The sequence below is a fragment of the Microplitis mediator genome, chromosome 5, assembly GCF_029852145.1.
Source record: "Microplitis mediator isolate UGA2020A chromosome 5, iyMicMedi2.1, whole genome shotgun sequence".
NCBI classification, from domain to species: Eukaryota; Metazoa; Arthropoda; class Insecta; order Hymenoptera; family Braconidae; genus Microplitis; species Microplitis mediator.
This window is the reverse complement of record NC_079973.1, coordinates 9,962,656-9,979,076: the sequence shown is the minus strand read 5'-3', so window position 1 is coordinate 9,979,076 and position 16,421 is coordinate 9,962,656. Positions and strand designations below refer to the sequence as shown.

General features: G+C 27.9%; 3 protein-coding genes across 3 annotated transcripts; 1 reads left to right on the top strand and 2 right to left on the bottom strand.

Moving 5' to 3' along the window:
* Window positions 1-183: 183 nt before the first annotated feature.
* Window positions 184-5,059, bottom strand: LOC130668215 (E3 ubiquitin-protein ligase RNF8-like). Its single transcript, XM_057470383.1, has 4 exons — window positions 4,757-5,059; window positions 2,959-3,829; window positions 2,388-2,771; window positions 184-1,672 (listed from the first exon to the last, which is right to left on the bottom strand). Exons 1-4 carry the CDS (start codon window positions 4,874-4,876, stop codon window positions 1,605-1,607), a joined length of 1,443 nt encoding a protein of 480 aa, XP_057326366.1. The 5' UTR covers window positions 4,877-5,059; the 3' UTR covers window positions 184-1,604.
* Window positions 5,060-5,156: 97 nt separating this feature from the next.
* LOC130668216 (nucleolus and neural progenitor protein-like) lies at window positions 5,157-8,207 on the top strand. Its single transcript, XM_057470384.1, has 5 exons — window positions 5,157-5,349; window positions 5,550-5,970; window positions 6,968-7,138; window positions 7,515-7,690; window positions 7,762-8,207. Exons 1-5 carry the CDS (start codon window positions 5,274-5,276, stop codon window positions 8,034-8,036), a joined length of 1,119 nt encoding a protein of 372 aa, XP_057326367.1. The 5' UTR covers window positions 5,157-5,273; the 3' UTR covers window positions 8,037-8,207.
* Window positions 8,208-12,311: 4,104 nt separating this feature from the next.
* Window positions 12,312-15,365, bottom strand: LOC130667923 (uncharacterized). Its single transcript, XM_057469854.1, has 5 exons — window positions 15,251-15,365; window positions 15,003-15,167; window positions 14,741-14,926; window positions 12,590-12,871; window positions 12,312-12,526 (listed from the first exon to the last, which is right to left on the bottom strand). The coding sequence occupies exons 1-5, from the start codon at window positions 15,312-15,314 to the stop codon at window positions 12,429-12,431; spliced, it is 795 nt and encodes a 264-aa protein (XP_057325837.1). The 5' UTR covers window positions 15,315-15,365; the 3' UTR covers window positions 12,312-12,428.
* Between the last annotated feature and the right edge of the window lie 1,056 nt (window positions 15,366-16,421).

Below are 16,421 nucleotides of genomic sequence, written 5' to 3'. Positions count from 1 at the left end.
ACATATTATAAGTCTTATAAAATTATCCAATCTAAAGTAAATGCTATGTACTCGTTTTATTTTTTAAACAAATAAATATTATTTAATATTCTCTATTGCATAAACAATAATATTTACTTGTTTTACACAAAGAAATAATTTTTTTTTTCAAGCTCACGAAGAAAAAAAAATTTAGTCTTTAATTATTACTTTTTCTAAGTACAGTAATTTTTACAAAGTACGTAGAAGATGAACAGTAAAACAAAATTTTCCACATTTTCTTTACCATTAAAAAAAAACTAAATGACCTTCAAAAAAAGTTTATTAATTTTCATTAGTAAATAATTATAAATTACTATTCATTACTTATTTGATCGGTTATTAGCATAATATGTTACAAGGAATGAAACAAAACGATTTAAAACGAGAGTGAGATTCATTGTCCAAGCTGAACTTGACCCGGAAGGAGAATGAACTTCAAAGTCCCCCCACTACTGGTTATTCCTAAACTGCGCATGTGTAAGAAAAAGTGGGAAAGTATTTAGTACATAGAAGACCCAGAGTGGGAGTAAAAACCGAAAATACCCGAGCTGCACGATCTTGTTGAAATAATTTTACAAGCTATTGGGATTTTCTTTATGATGTGCATATTTTTCTCACCATCTTGCGCGAAGAGAATTAAATTCTTATTCATTAGCGAAAAATAAATTCCGGTTATCGTATGTGCGATGAAGTATGGACGCACAATGTCCTCTCAAGCAATGAAGTTTGAACTTTTTATTGAAAATATGATAAAAAATATTATGCACACCATAGAGAAAAGAAGTACAGTCGAACTCCATTAACTCGGTCGGTTAGTTTACGGAGGAGCGGAAATTTCTTGGAATTTTCGAGTTAACGGGTGCCCCTTCTTTCTTAAAAGGAAACTACAACGCATGCCCTGTTACATCTACCTGAATGATATATAGATAAATACAAACAGAGACATACAAATGTATAGTATCGGGTGGGAGACAGCGTAGCTCGTAGCGGGGGTCAAGATTGAGGGGAAGTTCCGAGATAATGGAGTTCTGTATATCTAAAAATTGCATGTTAATGGTATCATTTTTAATTTTTCACTCAGAAAACTAAAGAAATATGTCAGTTGGGCAGTATACAATTTTTATTCGACAGATATAAATTGCTCTAATTATTTAAGACCATTCTTAAATGAATAAGGATATTTATTTAAAAAGAACGTAAAAGGTGATAGCCTTCGAAGTAAAAAAATAAACATGTCGTATAAAAGAATAATTATTTTCTCAATATTTGATATTTATATTTTTTTTGGCTTATATTTTAATTACTTTAACGATAAACTTTCTTTAAATACATGTTACAAGTTTATTACGTAATAATACTTGTAATTTTTTTATATTAATAAATAATAGAACAATATAAAATAAATATTTCAGATAATTAATATTATAAAAATTTTGTCTTTCATTATATTTTAAAATTTAAATAATTTTTTTTTGTTTCTAAATTAATATCGTTTGAATAATTAACTAATAATTACTTAATTATAAAACTCAAATGAAAGCTATAAAATTTTTCCTGAGATTTGTTGTGTTTCAGTATAAAAATTACGGACGTCCACGAACTGCTTTTTTTCTTGGATTGATATTTCCAAAACCCATCGTACGACACGCAGCTGAAAAAATGTAAACGTAAAAATATTAATTACCTTGGCGGATCCTAATTACGGAAAATTACCATATATATACCGTAAATTGCGGCAATTACCGTAATCTGCCGTAATTTATGGTATTCTGAGAGATTACGGTATTTTATGTCACATAAGACAATTTAAGATGCAAGTTCGGTAATTTACCGTCAATTTGCGGCAACCCCGTAGTATTTTCCCGTAAATTTCCGTACTTTACGGTATTATTGAGAGCTACGGTATTTTATGCTAAATACGGAAATTTTTGATAGAGTTACGGTATTAGGAATTTACCGCAAATTCGCGGCAGCCCTGAGGTATTCTTCCGGTAATTTACGGTATTAGGAATACTGGCGGTAAAATACGGTATTTTAAAATAACGTCGCGGTAATTTACTGTAACTTCGCGGCAATCATCCGGTATTTTTCCATACAGTTGCACTAAATTGCGGTACTTTCCGTATTTTACGGACAATTGTGGTATTTTATACTAAATATGTCATTTTACAATAGAAGTGCGGTAATTTACCGTAAATTTGCGGCCGCTCTGTAGTATTTTTCCGTAAAATTTCGGTGTTTACCGCAAAGTGACGTATAGTACTGTGTTTAAGGTAAAAATACGACAACTTCCGGTAATTTGATTCACCAGGGTAAACAAGGACGTCATATAAAAATTATTTTAAAAAACAGAAGCTGAATTTTACCTTTATGCTGATTTACTAATTCTCTTCTACGTTCTTTGTGATGAGTAGACAGATCATTGACCATTTGTTCAATAAAGTTATCCAAGACTAATGATCTTGAAATTGTAGTAATTACTGCCCGACAGATTGGACACTCGCGCTTCTTTTTCATCCACATATATATACAATACTGGCAATACGTATGAGAACAGTGAAGAGTTACTGCTGTAACGAAAAGTTCTGAACATATTTGACACGTCAATTGTTCGTCCAAAATGTTGCCAACTTTGTCAACTATTGCACTATTTGATTTGGATGAACCCGGTCGAATGTCATCTTTAGTCAGATCAATAGTTTCTAGAGATTCTCCTTGTACTTCATTTGCTGCTATTTCGACTACAATAACTAAAAATTCAAAATTAAAAATCTACTGAGTGACACAGGATAAAAAAAAAACACGATTTCCACCTGCGGGTAGTCAGCCGCCTACGGCTCGGCGGCCAACTTGACCCTGGTCTAAAATCGTTTTGTTTCATCCCTTGTCATACAATATACCATTTTATGTATATATACAACAAACAAAAACATATACCTTGTTGATTTTGTACAGTATTTTGTAGCTGCTCAGCAAGAACAGTTTTTTCCTGCAAAGCTCTTTCAGCCTCAATCAATCTTTGTTCAAGCAAAGCTTTTTCATCAGCTAATTTTTTCTGGATGTCTTTTTCTTTTTTCACCAGGTCATCAACGACGGTAGTCCACTCGGCATTTTGCTTAGCTCTCCATGTCGCCATATCATCCAACATTTTTTTCTCCATAGCTTCTTTTTCCTGTTTCGTCATGTCCAATGTCTGCTGCCATTTAAGTCTTTCAGCATCCAATAGTTGTTCAAATTGTTGTTTCTGAGCTTCAACCGTAGACAAAAGATGCTTATAGTTTTGTTGAAGTTGTGTTTCAACAGCATTTCCACTTTTTATTTTGTCCTCAAGCTGCTTTATCAGCTCGTGTTGCTCTTCACTTTTTCCTTCTGCTTCTTGCTGGCATTTTAATAATTCATCTAATCGAGTTTTCAATTCTTCTTGTTCTTTTTGTTTGTTCATAAGCTGGTCTTCCATTTCTCTTCTCTTCAACTCCTGTTCTTCTGCAAACGCTTTCTGTCTTTTAATTTCTTCATTAAAAACAGATTCATCAAGACGTTGTTTTTTAATCTTTGGTCCGTTTTCAATAAATTCTTTAACATAAAACTTAAATTTATTTGATTCACTGAATTGAATAAAGTCTCCTGTCTGAAGAACGTGAGGTTTGTCTTTATCTAAAATATCATCATTTAGCTTTGTTCCAGTTGAGCTTAAATTTGTAATGCTCCATTGTTCAGTCTCATTATTGAATTTAAGAATACAATGATTTCTTGAAATAAGAACATCAAGAATATGAGCATTGCAATCACGTCCCCTGCCAATTTTATACTGTGAAAAAAAAAAATTTATTTATTAATTTATTGTCTACGTAAAAAATGATACTTAGGCTTGATAATTTTTTTTTTATCAAGAATATTTTCTGTTATTAAGAAGGAAACTTAGAAATTTCTTAGTTCAAGAAAAAAAGTTCTTGGTTCAAGAAAGTGGTTTTTGAATAAAGATTTTTTATCTCGACCTAAGAATATTTTTGCAATCTAGGCGGGAAACTAAAATTTTCTTATTTCAAGAAAAAAAATTTTGGTTCAAAAAATTTTTCTTGAATCAAAAATTTTTTATTGATCTTGAGCCAAGAAAAAAATCTTGATTCAAAAAATAAAATTCACAATTTAAGAAAAATCTTGACTTAGTTCCCAAAAACGTTTGTCTTTCAAAATATTTTCTTGACTCAACACTTTTTTTTCTGCGTCATAAAAAATTTCTGACTTTTGTCAACATTTTTGTGCCTAATCTATACACAAAAAAAGGATTTCTTGTCTCAAGAAATATTTTGTACTATGAATTAAAGAAAAAAAATTTCTTAGGACGGAAAAAAATTTCTTGATGCAAACAAATTTTTCTCACCTTAAGAAAATTTTTGTTTTCAATTTATAATTGAAAAAATTTGTATTTCGGGGCAAGAACAAACTTTTTGAATAAATATCTACAAAAATTGAACTTCTAAAGGTAAAAAAAATTTTTTTAGACTGAAATAAGTCAAGTTTATGAGTGTAGCAGACATGAGACAATTTATAAATTTTAAATATATAAAAATAATGAAATTAAAAAAAATGTGTAGACTGATGTCCCAATTATTCAAACACGAATTTTAAATTTCAATTTTAAAATTTTATTTGAAAATTTAAAAAATTGCCAATGGCCAGTGACATTCACACTCACGTCAAATTAAACTTCTGCATGTTTACTTAAATTACTTACATTATTTTTGTTGACATAAATGTCTTGTAACTCGGAGTTTTCTTTGTCACACTTTACCAGAACGATCATGTTTTCAGGTGGTATTTTGTTGTCATCATCATTGGCTGATGTTGAATCCATATTTTCAAATATTTGAAACTTTTATGTCATAAATGAAATAATTTGACTACTGCTCGTTTTTAATTATCGAGTCATAAAATATTTGTAATTTAAAATTGCAACAAAAAAAATAAAAATTAAATTCAACGCAGTTTCCACATGTGATTGTTTACGCTTTGCTCTGCTCGTAAAAACAACCAGCAACTAAACAGTTGAACAAGAAATTTACGTATTGCGACATCACCCAACAAGCAGGAGAGTTATTTATTTGGAGATCGAACTGACATTCAGTCGATAACTTTAACGCCTTCAACTATCGATAATTCCATGATGAAAGCATGGAAATGTTTTGATCATAAACATAACCTAGACTTTTTTAAATTTTAAATAAATTTAAAAAACAACATTTTTTATAAAAATGGATATTCCATGGAATCAATTAAATTTGCAAAGGCCACCAACAAGTTCCTGGAAAACAACATCAGATAAATTTGGTAAATTTTACTTATGAATAATTAGCACGATAATTAAACTAGCTGACAGAAAAATTTTTAATTTTTATAAATGAGATAATAAATTTGTTTATTTAAAAGTTGTAAAATTTTCTGCTAATTTTCTTATCAAAAAATTTAATACGATAATTAAATTTAAATTAATAATTTATGAGTTGAAAATTAACAACTTTTTTTTTTAGATACAAGAATTTTTGTAAATACATTAAACAAAATATACAATGACATAAAATCACAAAATATTTTATGCAGTGAAGCAACGATATTAAGTCGGTTAATATACAGAATGAAAACAAAATTCAGAAATGACAAGGGTTTGAAAAATATGGAAAAAGTAAATCGCGCATTACTTAATTATTTAAAACTGTCACTGGAAAATGAATACAAGTATTTGATTGACAATGTTGTAATTAGTGATACTGTCAGCTTACCTACAAGACAAATGCTCCAGTATGTTTTAACAAGAACTCAGGGATTTGCCAAATTGATGTGTAGAATTGAAAATGTTTCAAAATGTGCAGCGACATTTTTTAGAGCGAGAATTCAAATTGGACATGCGTGGACTCCTTCGACTATAGCTTACGCAGTTCTCTCAAGGATATGGTATTTTTTAAATTTATTTTAATTATTTAAAATTTTCTCATTAGCGAGTCTACTAAAACTAAAACTCTACAAAAAAAAACGGATTTCTTGACGCAAAAAATTTTACTCTCCCCTAGAAAATTTCTTGCCTCAAGAAAATTTTTTCTAGTCCTAACAAATTTTTGCTTTCATTTTATAATAAAAGATTTTTACTCTTCCCAAGAAAATTTTTTTCTGGTTCAAGAAATTTTTTGTGTTATGAAGTGAAAACGAAAATTTTTTTGAGACAAGAATTTTTTTGTAACCCTAAGAAAAATTTTTTCTTTAATTCAAAATCTGCTACGATATGTCTAAATAATTTCTTTCAACAAAATCTTCTCCGTTTTTGAAACTCTAATAAAAAAGTGACAGCAATAAAATCACTGCTGTGTGAACACTTGTATTTAAAATCTCTACCATCGACAGTTTAAAATCGTTATTAAAAACAGAATTGACTTGAAATTTTAAACAGCGAATATTTTAATAGAGAAGAAATTTTTTAGGCAGACATACTGCGGCAGAATTTTACTTTTGGTTGACTCGCTTGTATAAAAATTGTAAATGCGGTGAGTGCTCAAGTTTAAAAAAGAAAGTTAACTCCAGAAAGTATCGAGGGCTTAGTAAAAATATAATTTTTTTCACTAATTTATTAATTGCAAACAAATAATTGAATAAAATTCATAATAAAGTAGATTCCAAATGAATAATTCAAATTTTGTCATAAGAAATCTTTGAATTATAATGAAGCTCATAAATATTTTAATGGAAAAAATTTCATCATTTTAAACTTAAAAAAAATTACAAATTTTCTTTTGGTTTCTCTTTTTTTTTTTTAAACGAATAATTATTTGAAATAGATGAATAATTTAATAGAAAATACCTGCAGTATTATTTTAATTAACTCAAACAAATTAAAACTTGAATAATTATTTGCATATTTATTTACTTACCCCACATTAAATAACTTTTTTTTTTTTAGGATACTGTCTAGGCATCTGGTAAATAAATGTTGTGTTTGGTACAATAAAATATATCCATTTAATGAACGGTTGGAATTGGTTGGGATTCAGTGGATGCCTTCAAATTATTCTTTACCAGCAGATTTGAAACAATGGCTGTGTTTATCGTGGACTGATGAGCCGATTCAATGGTAAATTTCTATTATTAACTATAATTTTACTGACTTTTTAAATATTTTTATTCAAATGGGAATAGAATTTATTGATAACGAAAATTGATCTTGATAATTACGAGTTTATTCCATTTTATTTCTATTTAAAACTTATCGTACACAGAAAAAAAAAAATTCTTGGATCAAAAAATATTTTTCATTATGAATTGAGGACAAAACTTTTCTTGCCTCAAGAAAAATTTTTATCGCTCCAAGAAAATTTTTATTTTTAATTTAAAATGTAAAAAATTTCTTAGAGGGAGTAAAAATTTTTCGCACCAAGAAATTCTGATTTTTTGTATGCAGTAAAATAAAACGAGTCTTGGATAAAATTAAACTTTATTTTTTTTTATAGTTTACCAATGGATGGAAATTCATCTGATTCCATATTCAGTTTAATTAAACCTCAAGATGAATTAACTGATGAAAAAACTGATGATTTATTAATCTGTGAAAATAATAATTCTCAAGAGCAACTAAAAAAAGTACAAGAAAATCAAGAGATTTCTTTTTCTTCAAATGATGTTGGTGGTAAGTTTTATTATATATTAATATTTAAAATATGAGAAACATTAATAGTTATATTTTTATATTGATTTTAGTTCCTATATCACGTGAATCTTTTTCATCGACTCCGGAAGTCAAAAAATCATCGAAGAAATCTAAGAAAATAAATATAAAAAATATTAAAACAGAGGAAGATTTAAATTTACTGCTGACGCTCGATTCTTATCCAGGAATGGATAAATTGCAGTGGAATATTATGAAGAATACGATAAATAAAAAATTAATAAAAATTAAAAAATTTAACAAAGAAGAGAAGAAAAAACTTTTACTAGAAAAAACAATTCGATTAATAAAAAAAAACTTAATCTGATATATTATTATTTTTTTTTTAATTAAGGTAAAATTTAATTGTTAAATTTTTTACATAACTTGTATATATTTATATTTAATTTACTACCGTAAATAAATTAATTATGTTAAATAAAAAATTATAAAAAGTGGGTGCGCGTACTTTTGTACGCGCGTTAAAATTTAAACTTAAAAAATAAATAGCATTATATCGATAAATATATGTGATCTTTTATTTGTTCAAATGGAAAAATGTTTTTATTAAATTAAAAATGAAAATTTACATTTAATTATTTTGAATATTTCATATCTTTTATTTTTATAACTTGATAATAAACTCTAAAAAATGATAAAATGAAATATAAATACAATATTCGATGCATTATAGATTATTAGATGGAAGCAGAATTCATATTAGACCGTGACAAAAATATCAGTTATAAAGAGTCAGATAATTTATGAATCATAATAAAATTTTGAATGTCCAGTTTCTTCGGATGGTACCAACCAGAGTTTAAATCCAAGGTTCGGTGCTCGTTTTCTTAAATTATTGAAGCAACATGCACGGAATTGTCGAGTTCCACATATCGGAGTACATTCCCGGCCGCACTGATCACATGTTAGTATCCCGCTACAATTCCACAGCGCGTACACTAAATTTTATTTAATTTTTAATATTATTAATTAATTATCTCTGTCGTATATTTTACATATATATAAGAAGAGGGGGGGGGGGGTACATAAGGAATTTTTTTGAATGGTATTCAAAGTGAATAAAAAAAATTTTTAATAGTTTTTATGATAAAACTAAAGTCATTAACATTTTTCGACTGACACTCGATTTTTGCAAAAGTTTAACTGCCGACTTTAAATTGGTAATTTTTTATTTGTTAATCACTATTTGTTATTAACTTCGAAGTAAACGATTTAAGTCAGTTTTCATTCCAAAGAAGAAATTTTTAGAAAAGCAATTATATATTTTTTAAAATAATAGACTAAAAAATTATCAAAAGTTAATTAAATTTCAAAATTATACAAATTTTAAATATTTTCCAGTTGATTATTAAAATACATTTAAAGTAATTTGACACCGAGTTTTTTTATTGTAAATTAAGAAAAAAAATCAAATTGATTTCATACTATTTTTTTACAACAAAATTTTTTGAATACAGTAAAAAATAAAATTCAAAATAATGCTCAGTTTTACAAAAGTAAAAAACAATTTTTGAGGATACCCCATTTTACCCGGAACTGTCACTTTTCATCCAAAGACAAAATATCCGCGATAAATATCGCGGATATTTTATCCGTGAGCTACAAGTCGTGTTACCATTTTACCCACCCCGCTCTTCCCTATAAATTGATATTTTAAAAAATTGCTATTGAAATTAAAATTATGAATTTGAATTTATTGAAAATCAATCCTATTATTATTTATAAGACGTTAATATTTAAAAACTCCGAATGAATGAATGTCAATTATGTAATTATAAGTTTTCTTATTTGGTAGTCAAACGCCGCATAAATTTCATTAAATTTTCCCGGCACGCTTATAAAGTTATTTCTCTGATCTTAAGGCGCTAACTTTTAATCCGTATCCTCTTTTATTCTTTCATAAAAATACCCCATTAATGTATATTAAAAATTAAATATTATTTTTATATTCCATAATAAATTACTTCATTTAAATTCATATATTTTTTAATGAGTAACTGACTTTACTAATAAATGATTTTAACTTACAAATACTACTTTTTAAAATATCATATCACTCGATTCAATTTTATATACAAAATATATATAAAAATATAACGAATTTTTATTTACCAGCAATAAAAATGATCATGTAGAGTCGGCTCATCTTCAGTCTAGTGAAGAGAAACTTTTCGTTGACAAAAATTTCCGTAAGTATCTTAAACATTTAAATAAAAAAAAAAAGTTAGAAAATCCAACTGTACACAACTCGTTCATTCAAAAACTAAAAAAAAAAAATATTAATAACAATAAAAATATATAAGTATGAAAAAGAATAACTTTCATATATTCGTTAGTAATTGAAGAAAAATTGCAGTGTAAAAAAGTGATGAACAGCGCTCCTGTATGCAAGAAATAAAAAAATGACAGCTAATTTTTTTTTACGAACTGTCAGTTTTAACTTTTTATGAATTACAATTAAATAAAATAAATTTAGATGATAAATTTTAATATGGTTTTATTATTGAAGAATTTAATTATAAAAAAAAAAAAATACTTCAATCTGTTGTACATTTTTAAAGTTATTGTGTTTATTAACATCCGTACATCGACGCGCATCACAAGTTTTTTTCATAATTTTCTTTATTTTCAATAATTATGATTAAAAAATTGACTTAAAATTATTTCCGGTGTGTTCATTAAAAAATTATCTTTCAAATGATTCGAATTTCGCTCTAGTTGATCATCTCTGGACGAGTAAATATGTTTTTTACGTGAGTAAATCAACTAGGACCGAGTAAGCGTTAGTAGAAAAAATTTCATTGCTTCGCGATTGAGGTGTGCAAAAAAAAAAAATTTATAAAGATAAAGTAATTTGAAGAGTAAATAAAAGCAATGAAATAGTAATGTTACATTCAAGTATAATGTTCTAAGTATAAAATAAAATTTATCAGAGCTTACCTGCTCAGACGAAAGTCAAGTTGCGAGTGTCGATGCAGAAGAGATTAACCAGCTCTTCTATCAACTTTTCATAACTTTTTCCCCACTTTCTTATTTATATTCATCCCCTTCTAGCTTCCTATCCGTTGACTTTCCACCTACATGATACAGTTTCCAAGTTATTTAGTGGCTACATTATTTCATCCCTAAACCACTTGATTTTGCGCATTCACAATATCACAGATCGTGTATCATCTATGATGTGCATATCATCTTGTTGATCATTTATTTTTCTTGCTACAATAGCTTTCAAAAAGGGAAAAAAATAACATAATAATTGACCGCTAACGCAACTGACAATTTATCATCGCATTTTTAATGAATATGCAACAGGTCTACACTTAGAACTTGGTTTCTTTTAATTTTAAGTTTCAAATTACAAATAATTACACTTTTTGTAAAATTAATATATTATTCTTTTTGACGTCATAATAAAAGTTTTCTTTTATTTAATCAATCTTGTGCAGTCTCTCTAGGCGCATATTTCTTTACAAATTATATGTTCAAATAATTTTTAAAAATTAATTCCATAGTTTATTCAACTGTAACTTAATTTCAAAATTGATTATTACAAAATATTAAAATGTAAAAAAACCAAAGAATAAAACGAGAATTATCTGAAACGTATTTTTTGTTTTTTTATTACGAGAAAAATTAATCATGTGACCATTGATATTAATTAATAATTTCATCATGGGCTATAGAATATACTTCAGTACAATCGAAGAAGGTACTTGTCATTCTGTCAAATGACAGAGGTATACTTGAATAAAATTGCATTGAAATTTTCAATATAATTTCTGAAATATATTTCTTATCATGGACACCACGAGTAGCTAGGCGCGATCTCGTGGCGAGCACCGAACTACTTCCAATCCCAGACAGCATTCAAGTCTGAATGACTGCTTTACTTGGCCTTTTTGAAGTCGTTCTCAACAAGTCTTATAATGACTTCTTAAAGGTGTCATTTTTAAGAACTCTTAATTAAGAGTTCTTGGAAACTCCATAAATAAGACGTCAGTTTTGTGACGACTAAATGTATTCTTTTTTTTTACTTCTTTATAAAATTCAAAATTAGGAGCTTCTTAAGACGTCATGGTAAATTCATACTGAAGTCTTATGTGCGAAGTCAGAAAAAAAAACTCTTCTTAAAAAACTCTTCTTAATAAAAATTATTTTTAAATAAATTTTAAAAAAAATTATTTTTTTATGACACACCCTAATATATATATATATATTTAACTATCTATAACGAAAAAAATGCGACTCATCTACTCGACTCAATCATTAATCTATATATGTTTTCCAAGCATAACTACAAGATGTATAAAAAAAAAACATTATTCAATCTGAACACAGCTATTGTTAGTAATTCAAAAGGTTGAATCTAATTTTCAACTAAAAAAATCATCACCTCATTATATTATATTAACTTGTATATTTTCTATAAACTCTAGATGAATAAAGACAATTACCCTCTGACGCTTATTTTCCGATCAGATCGATATATCGATTAGACCCATTGCTCAGTGAAACGGAAATACGCCCCGGCATTTCACGATTCAGTAGATTATACAGTTTATTGGCTTAAGACTTAAAAAACAATCACATGTTTTATTTCTGTCCATATATTTTTTATTTATTACTACAGTGAATTAATTAAAATTATAAATACATTTATTTATCCGCTTTCTTTATTTTAAATAACTATTTTTATCTATTAACTATTAAAAAATGTAATTAAAGTCAGTACGTTAATTATTGGTGTTATCAATGACGAAGAATCTTGAGCCACAGAATTTTTTTCGAATCCTTTATCTGTAATTGAATAAAGAAATTGACAAAATATTTTAATTAATAATATTAAATGAATGTACTTACTATAATAATAAATTAATTTTTCCCGTTTTCTATATCCCGTTCCAGGTATTGTTATTTCGCATTGAATAATTGACGGATTTGAATAATTTGAAACTATGGCTTCTTGTTTTATCCATGGGTACTTTCGATAATTCTCTATACGAATACTCCGATTGTCTAATTGCTTACCGTCAACTATAATAGTCAAACTAGGACTAGGACGAGCACCTTTCGCAATACATGTTAAATTTATATGAGTGTTGTTGTAATAAACAGCATAAATACTCAACTTATGATCGGGAACTGTAATAATTTATTGAAAATTGACAATTTTATTACTGAGTTAAAACTATAATTTATACATACCCGTGTAAAAAAAATTTGTTTCAAAAAGATTCTAAAAAAGTTCCGCATAAGGAACTTCTAAAGATCAGACAGATTAGAATTTCAAATGGAACTTTTTTGGAACCTTAGTAATTCTGATGGTAAAAAAAAGTTTTTACGAGCAAATTTAGAGTAAGAAAAGGACGTTCTTGGAACTTTTTTGGAATTTTTTATGGACGTTTTTTTTTAGTTCTATAAAAAATTCAAAAGCAGTGATTTTTGAACTATTTTGGCATGTTTCTAGAACGTCTTTAGTCTACAAAAGATGCAAAAGTAGTGATTTTGGAATTCTTCTTTTAGTCCATAAAAAAGTCAAAAGTGGTAATTCTGTAACTTTTTTGGAATTTCCATATAAAATTCCAAAAAAGTTCCAAAAACGTTCTTTTTTTACTCTAAATTTGCTCATAAAAACTTTTTACTACCATCGAAATTACTAACGTTCCAAAAAAGTTCTATTCGAAGTTCTAATCTGTCTCATGTTTAGAAGTTCCACATGCGGAATCTTTTTGGAACGAGTTTTTTTTACACGGGTAGTAAAAAATTTATCGAATTTAAGTAAAGAAAAAAAACTGCGTTAAAAATTTTATGTTGAATATTTAACATTTTTGTGTTAATTTAACATACTGCTTTTGTGTTTTTCGATCAGTTCATTTTTAACACAAAAAATTTTAATTGAAAAAAAAGTAACATTTATTCAGTATTACTGCCGAAATAACAGTTTTAAATATAATTTTAACATAGAACGCGTGTTAATTCATTAAACACAAAGAATATGTTAAATTAACCGTAGTAACTTCTTAAGCTTACGTATAGGGAAGGGGAAGGGGAATCGGGTTACTCAGGAAATACTTAGTATCAAAATAACACAAATAATGATGTTAAAACAATATAAAAATTTATGTAAAATATTGTTCACATAAAGTTTTGTGTTAATTTTAACAAAATTTTTAACTTCCCGCTAAGAAAATTGTAAATTTTCAAAAATTCGGGAAGTTATTGGTTTTGGTCCGATTTACGAAAATCAAATTTCCATCAGATGTCGACGTTTCGAGGTCCTAGGAAGCTATCCTGACTAATTTCACGATGATGTCCGAGTGTATGTATGTGTGTACGTACGTACGTACGTACGTACGTATGTATGTATGTAAATATTCATAACTCTTGAACGGATGAACCGATTTTGATCGTTGAGGTGTCATTCGACGCGGCTTGTTAATGTCTTGAAGCCGTAAAAATTTGAACTTAATCGGTAGGGTACGTTCAGAGATATTTCAAAAATAAAATTTTTTCGAAAATGTTTTATTTGGATAACTTTTAATTTGCTCGATGGATTGATTCCAAAATCTAATCAGCTCTAAAACTCTATAAGCCGCGTCGAATGCCACCTTAACCATCAAAATCGGTTCATTCGTTCAAGAGAAACCGTTGACGAAAGAATTCAAAAAAAAATTTTTCCTTGGTTTTTTTGAAATTTCTCAAAAACGGCTAAATAAATCAATTTCAAAATTTGATCAGCTTTAGAACTTGATAAAACGCGTCGATTGCCACCTCAATCATCAAAATCGGTTAATTCGTTCGCGAGATATCGTGGGAGAAAGAAATGCTAAAAAATGTATTTTTACAAAACAATGGCATACAAAAGTATTTACGAGCTCGAAGAGCTCGAAAATATATTCACAATAATGTTTTCGAGCTCGTTGAGCTCGAAAACAGCGGGAAGTTTTGGGGCTGGCCCGCAGGGTCAACTGACAGACCGATTTTTTTTACTGTATTTAAAATAAAAATTACCGTAAACTGTCATTTTTTTCGATTCCGTACTATCTTCGAGAATAGTACTGACACTGCAAGTATAGACACCAGTCATAGCAAGATTTACTTTTTTCAATCGGATAATTGAACGTGAATATGGTCTATTAATATTTTCTGGTAAATATTCAGTTAGACCGGAAAGTATACCTTTGTCTTCGGGTGGCACTGCACAGTAATAAGACATTTTTATTGTCAATATGAGAAGAAAGGTCAATTAATATGATAAAAAATTTAAACTGACTTGGTGGGATCCACTGATAAATTTGATGCAAATCATGGAACCATTTTACAACTAGACCATTTTCTTGTTTTCCTATTTGATAAACACATAGTAATTCTACTGGTCCCGTTCCGTTGTGTATTGCTACGGGTAATTTTAATTTTGTTATTTTTACTCCATTGTATCCTAAAATAAATTTTATCGTTGAGTGAATTATTATTTTATTAACACTATTGTTATTTAATAAATATATAGTTTTATTAATAAACCAGAAATTGTGATGATTATAAAAAATATCCTGGTGATTAAGGTTTTCCATGAAAAATACCTCATAGTCAATTGTCGTTAATCACTAAACTGATGGGTTTCTATCGGTAGTTGTTATGATTCTGCGCAATATCAAGTTATCTGTTTATAAATTTATAAAATAAGAAATCCGAGTGAACGCAGAGTAGATGATTTTTTTATTTCTTCACTTCCCTGTAGAGTGAATTTCACTCCGAAAGGGAGTTTTGGAAAATATTAATTTGAAATAGTGACTATTGACTGTTTACTAGTGAAAAGTATGTCACTAATTCAAACAGTGGTATGCTTTGCACTGGCAATAAGTGAATATTCACTGCCGAATAGTAATTGTCACGTGATTTTCTCTAATTCGTTTTTAGAAAGCTCTGTAACGAAATAGTGTTCTGATCGATTTCAAGAGCTTGACTTTCAAATGGAAATAACTAGGAAATTATGTAGAATTAGAAAAAACTTTATCAGAGATAATTTGTAGGAAATAAAATTGTCTACAAAAAAGATTCTATGACATTTTATGATAAGTCTGATAGTTTTGCTGGAAAAGTAAAAATATATCGAAATTTACTACAAATTTGAGTTCAAGCTCCAATAACTTTTGAACAGATGTATTTATCAAAAAAAAGATAAGAGACTTTTTTTGACGAGCTGAGTCTAGATATTCTATAAAATTTCTATAGAATTTCTTAGATGGCGATCCTGATAAAAATTAAGGCGTTCATTGGTTTTCCCAAAAGACTTTTCTGATACCCCCGAAGTCTTTAGGCATCCATCGGACGCCATAATTTTGATCAGGATCGCCGTCTAAGAAAGTTTACAGAAATTTTTTCTATAAAATATTTTTCTGTATATTATATTGTGTTAAATAAGCTGGGTTAAAATGGACTTATTTTACAACCCAGAATAGGTATCGTTGGTTTAAAATATCATAACTAAAACCTCGGAATGTTGGAATTGGAATAAAAAACAAGTAATAACTAATTACTTATTATTTTTAAGGTATTATTTTAAATGATCATTGTTTTTGTTTTTCTCATAGTTCATTCAATCCGAATATTCCCAACGGAAGCTATAATATTACTTTATTATTCACAATTAAATTAAGACCATTTTTAAAAAACATGATCTCATACATAAAAT

Excerpts from the sequence above, each read along its gene's own strand:
- LOC130668215 (XM_057470383.1), bottom strand. The coding sequence starts at position 4,876 with ATGGATTCAACATCAGCCAATGATGATGACAACAAAATACCACCTGAA. Across the intron at positions 3,830-4,756 it reads TTTATGTCAACAAAAATAAT|TATAAAATTGGCAGGGGACG; the intron begins GTAAGTAATTTA and ends TTTTTTTCACAG. Across the intron at positions 2,772-2,958 it reads TACTGTACAAAATCAACAAG|TTATTGTAGTCGAAATAGCA; the intron begins GTATATGTTTTT and ends TTGAATTTTTAG.
- LOC130668216 (XM_057470384.1), top strand. The coding sequence starts at position 5,274 with ATGGATATTCCATGGAATCAATTAAATTTGCAAAGGCCACCAACAAGT. Across the intron at positions 5,350-5,549 it reads AACAACATCAGATAAATTTG|ATACAAGAATTTTTGTAAAT; the intron begins GTAAATTTTACT and ends TTTTTTTTTTAG. Across the intron at positions 7,139-7,514 it reads ACTGATGAGCCGATTCAATG|TTTACCAATGGATGGAAATT; the intron begins GTAAATTTCTAT and ends TTTTTTTTATAG.
- LOC130667923 (XM_057469854.1), bottom strand. The coding sequence starts at position 15,314 with ATGAGGTATTTTTCATGGAAAACCTTAATCACCAGGATATTTTTTATA. Across the intron at positions 15,168-15,250 it reads TATAATCATCACAATTTCTG|GATACAATGGAGTAAAAATA; the intron begins GTTTATTAATAA and ends AATTTATTTTAG. Across the intron at positions 14,927-15,002 it reads TTATCAGTGGATCCCACCAA|TGCCACCCGAAGACAAAGGT; the intron begins GTCAGTTTAAAT and ends ATTACTGTGCAG.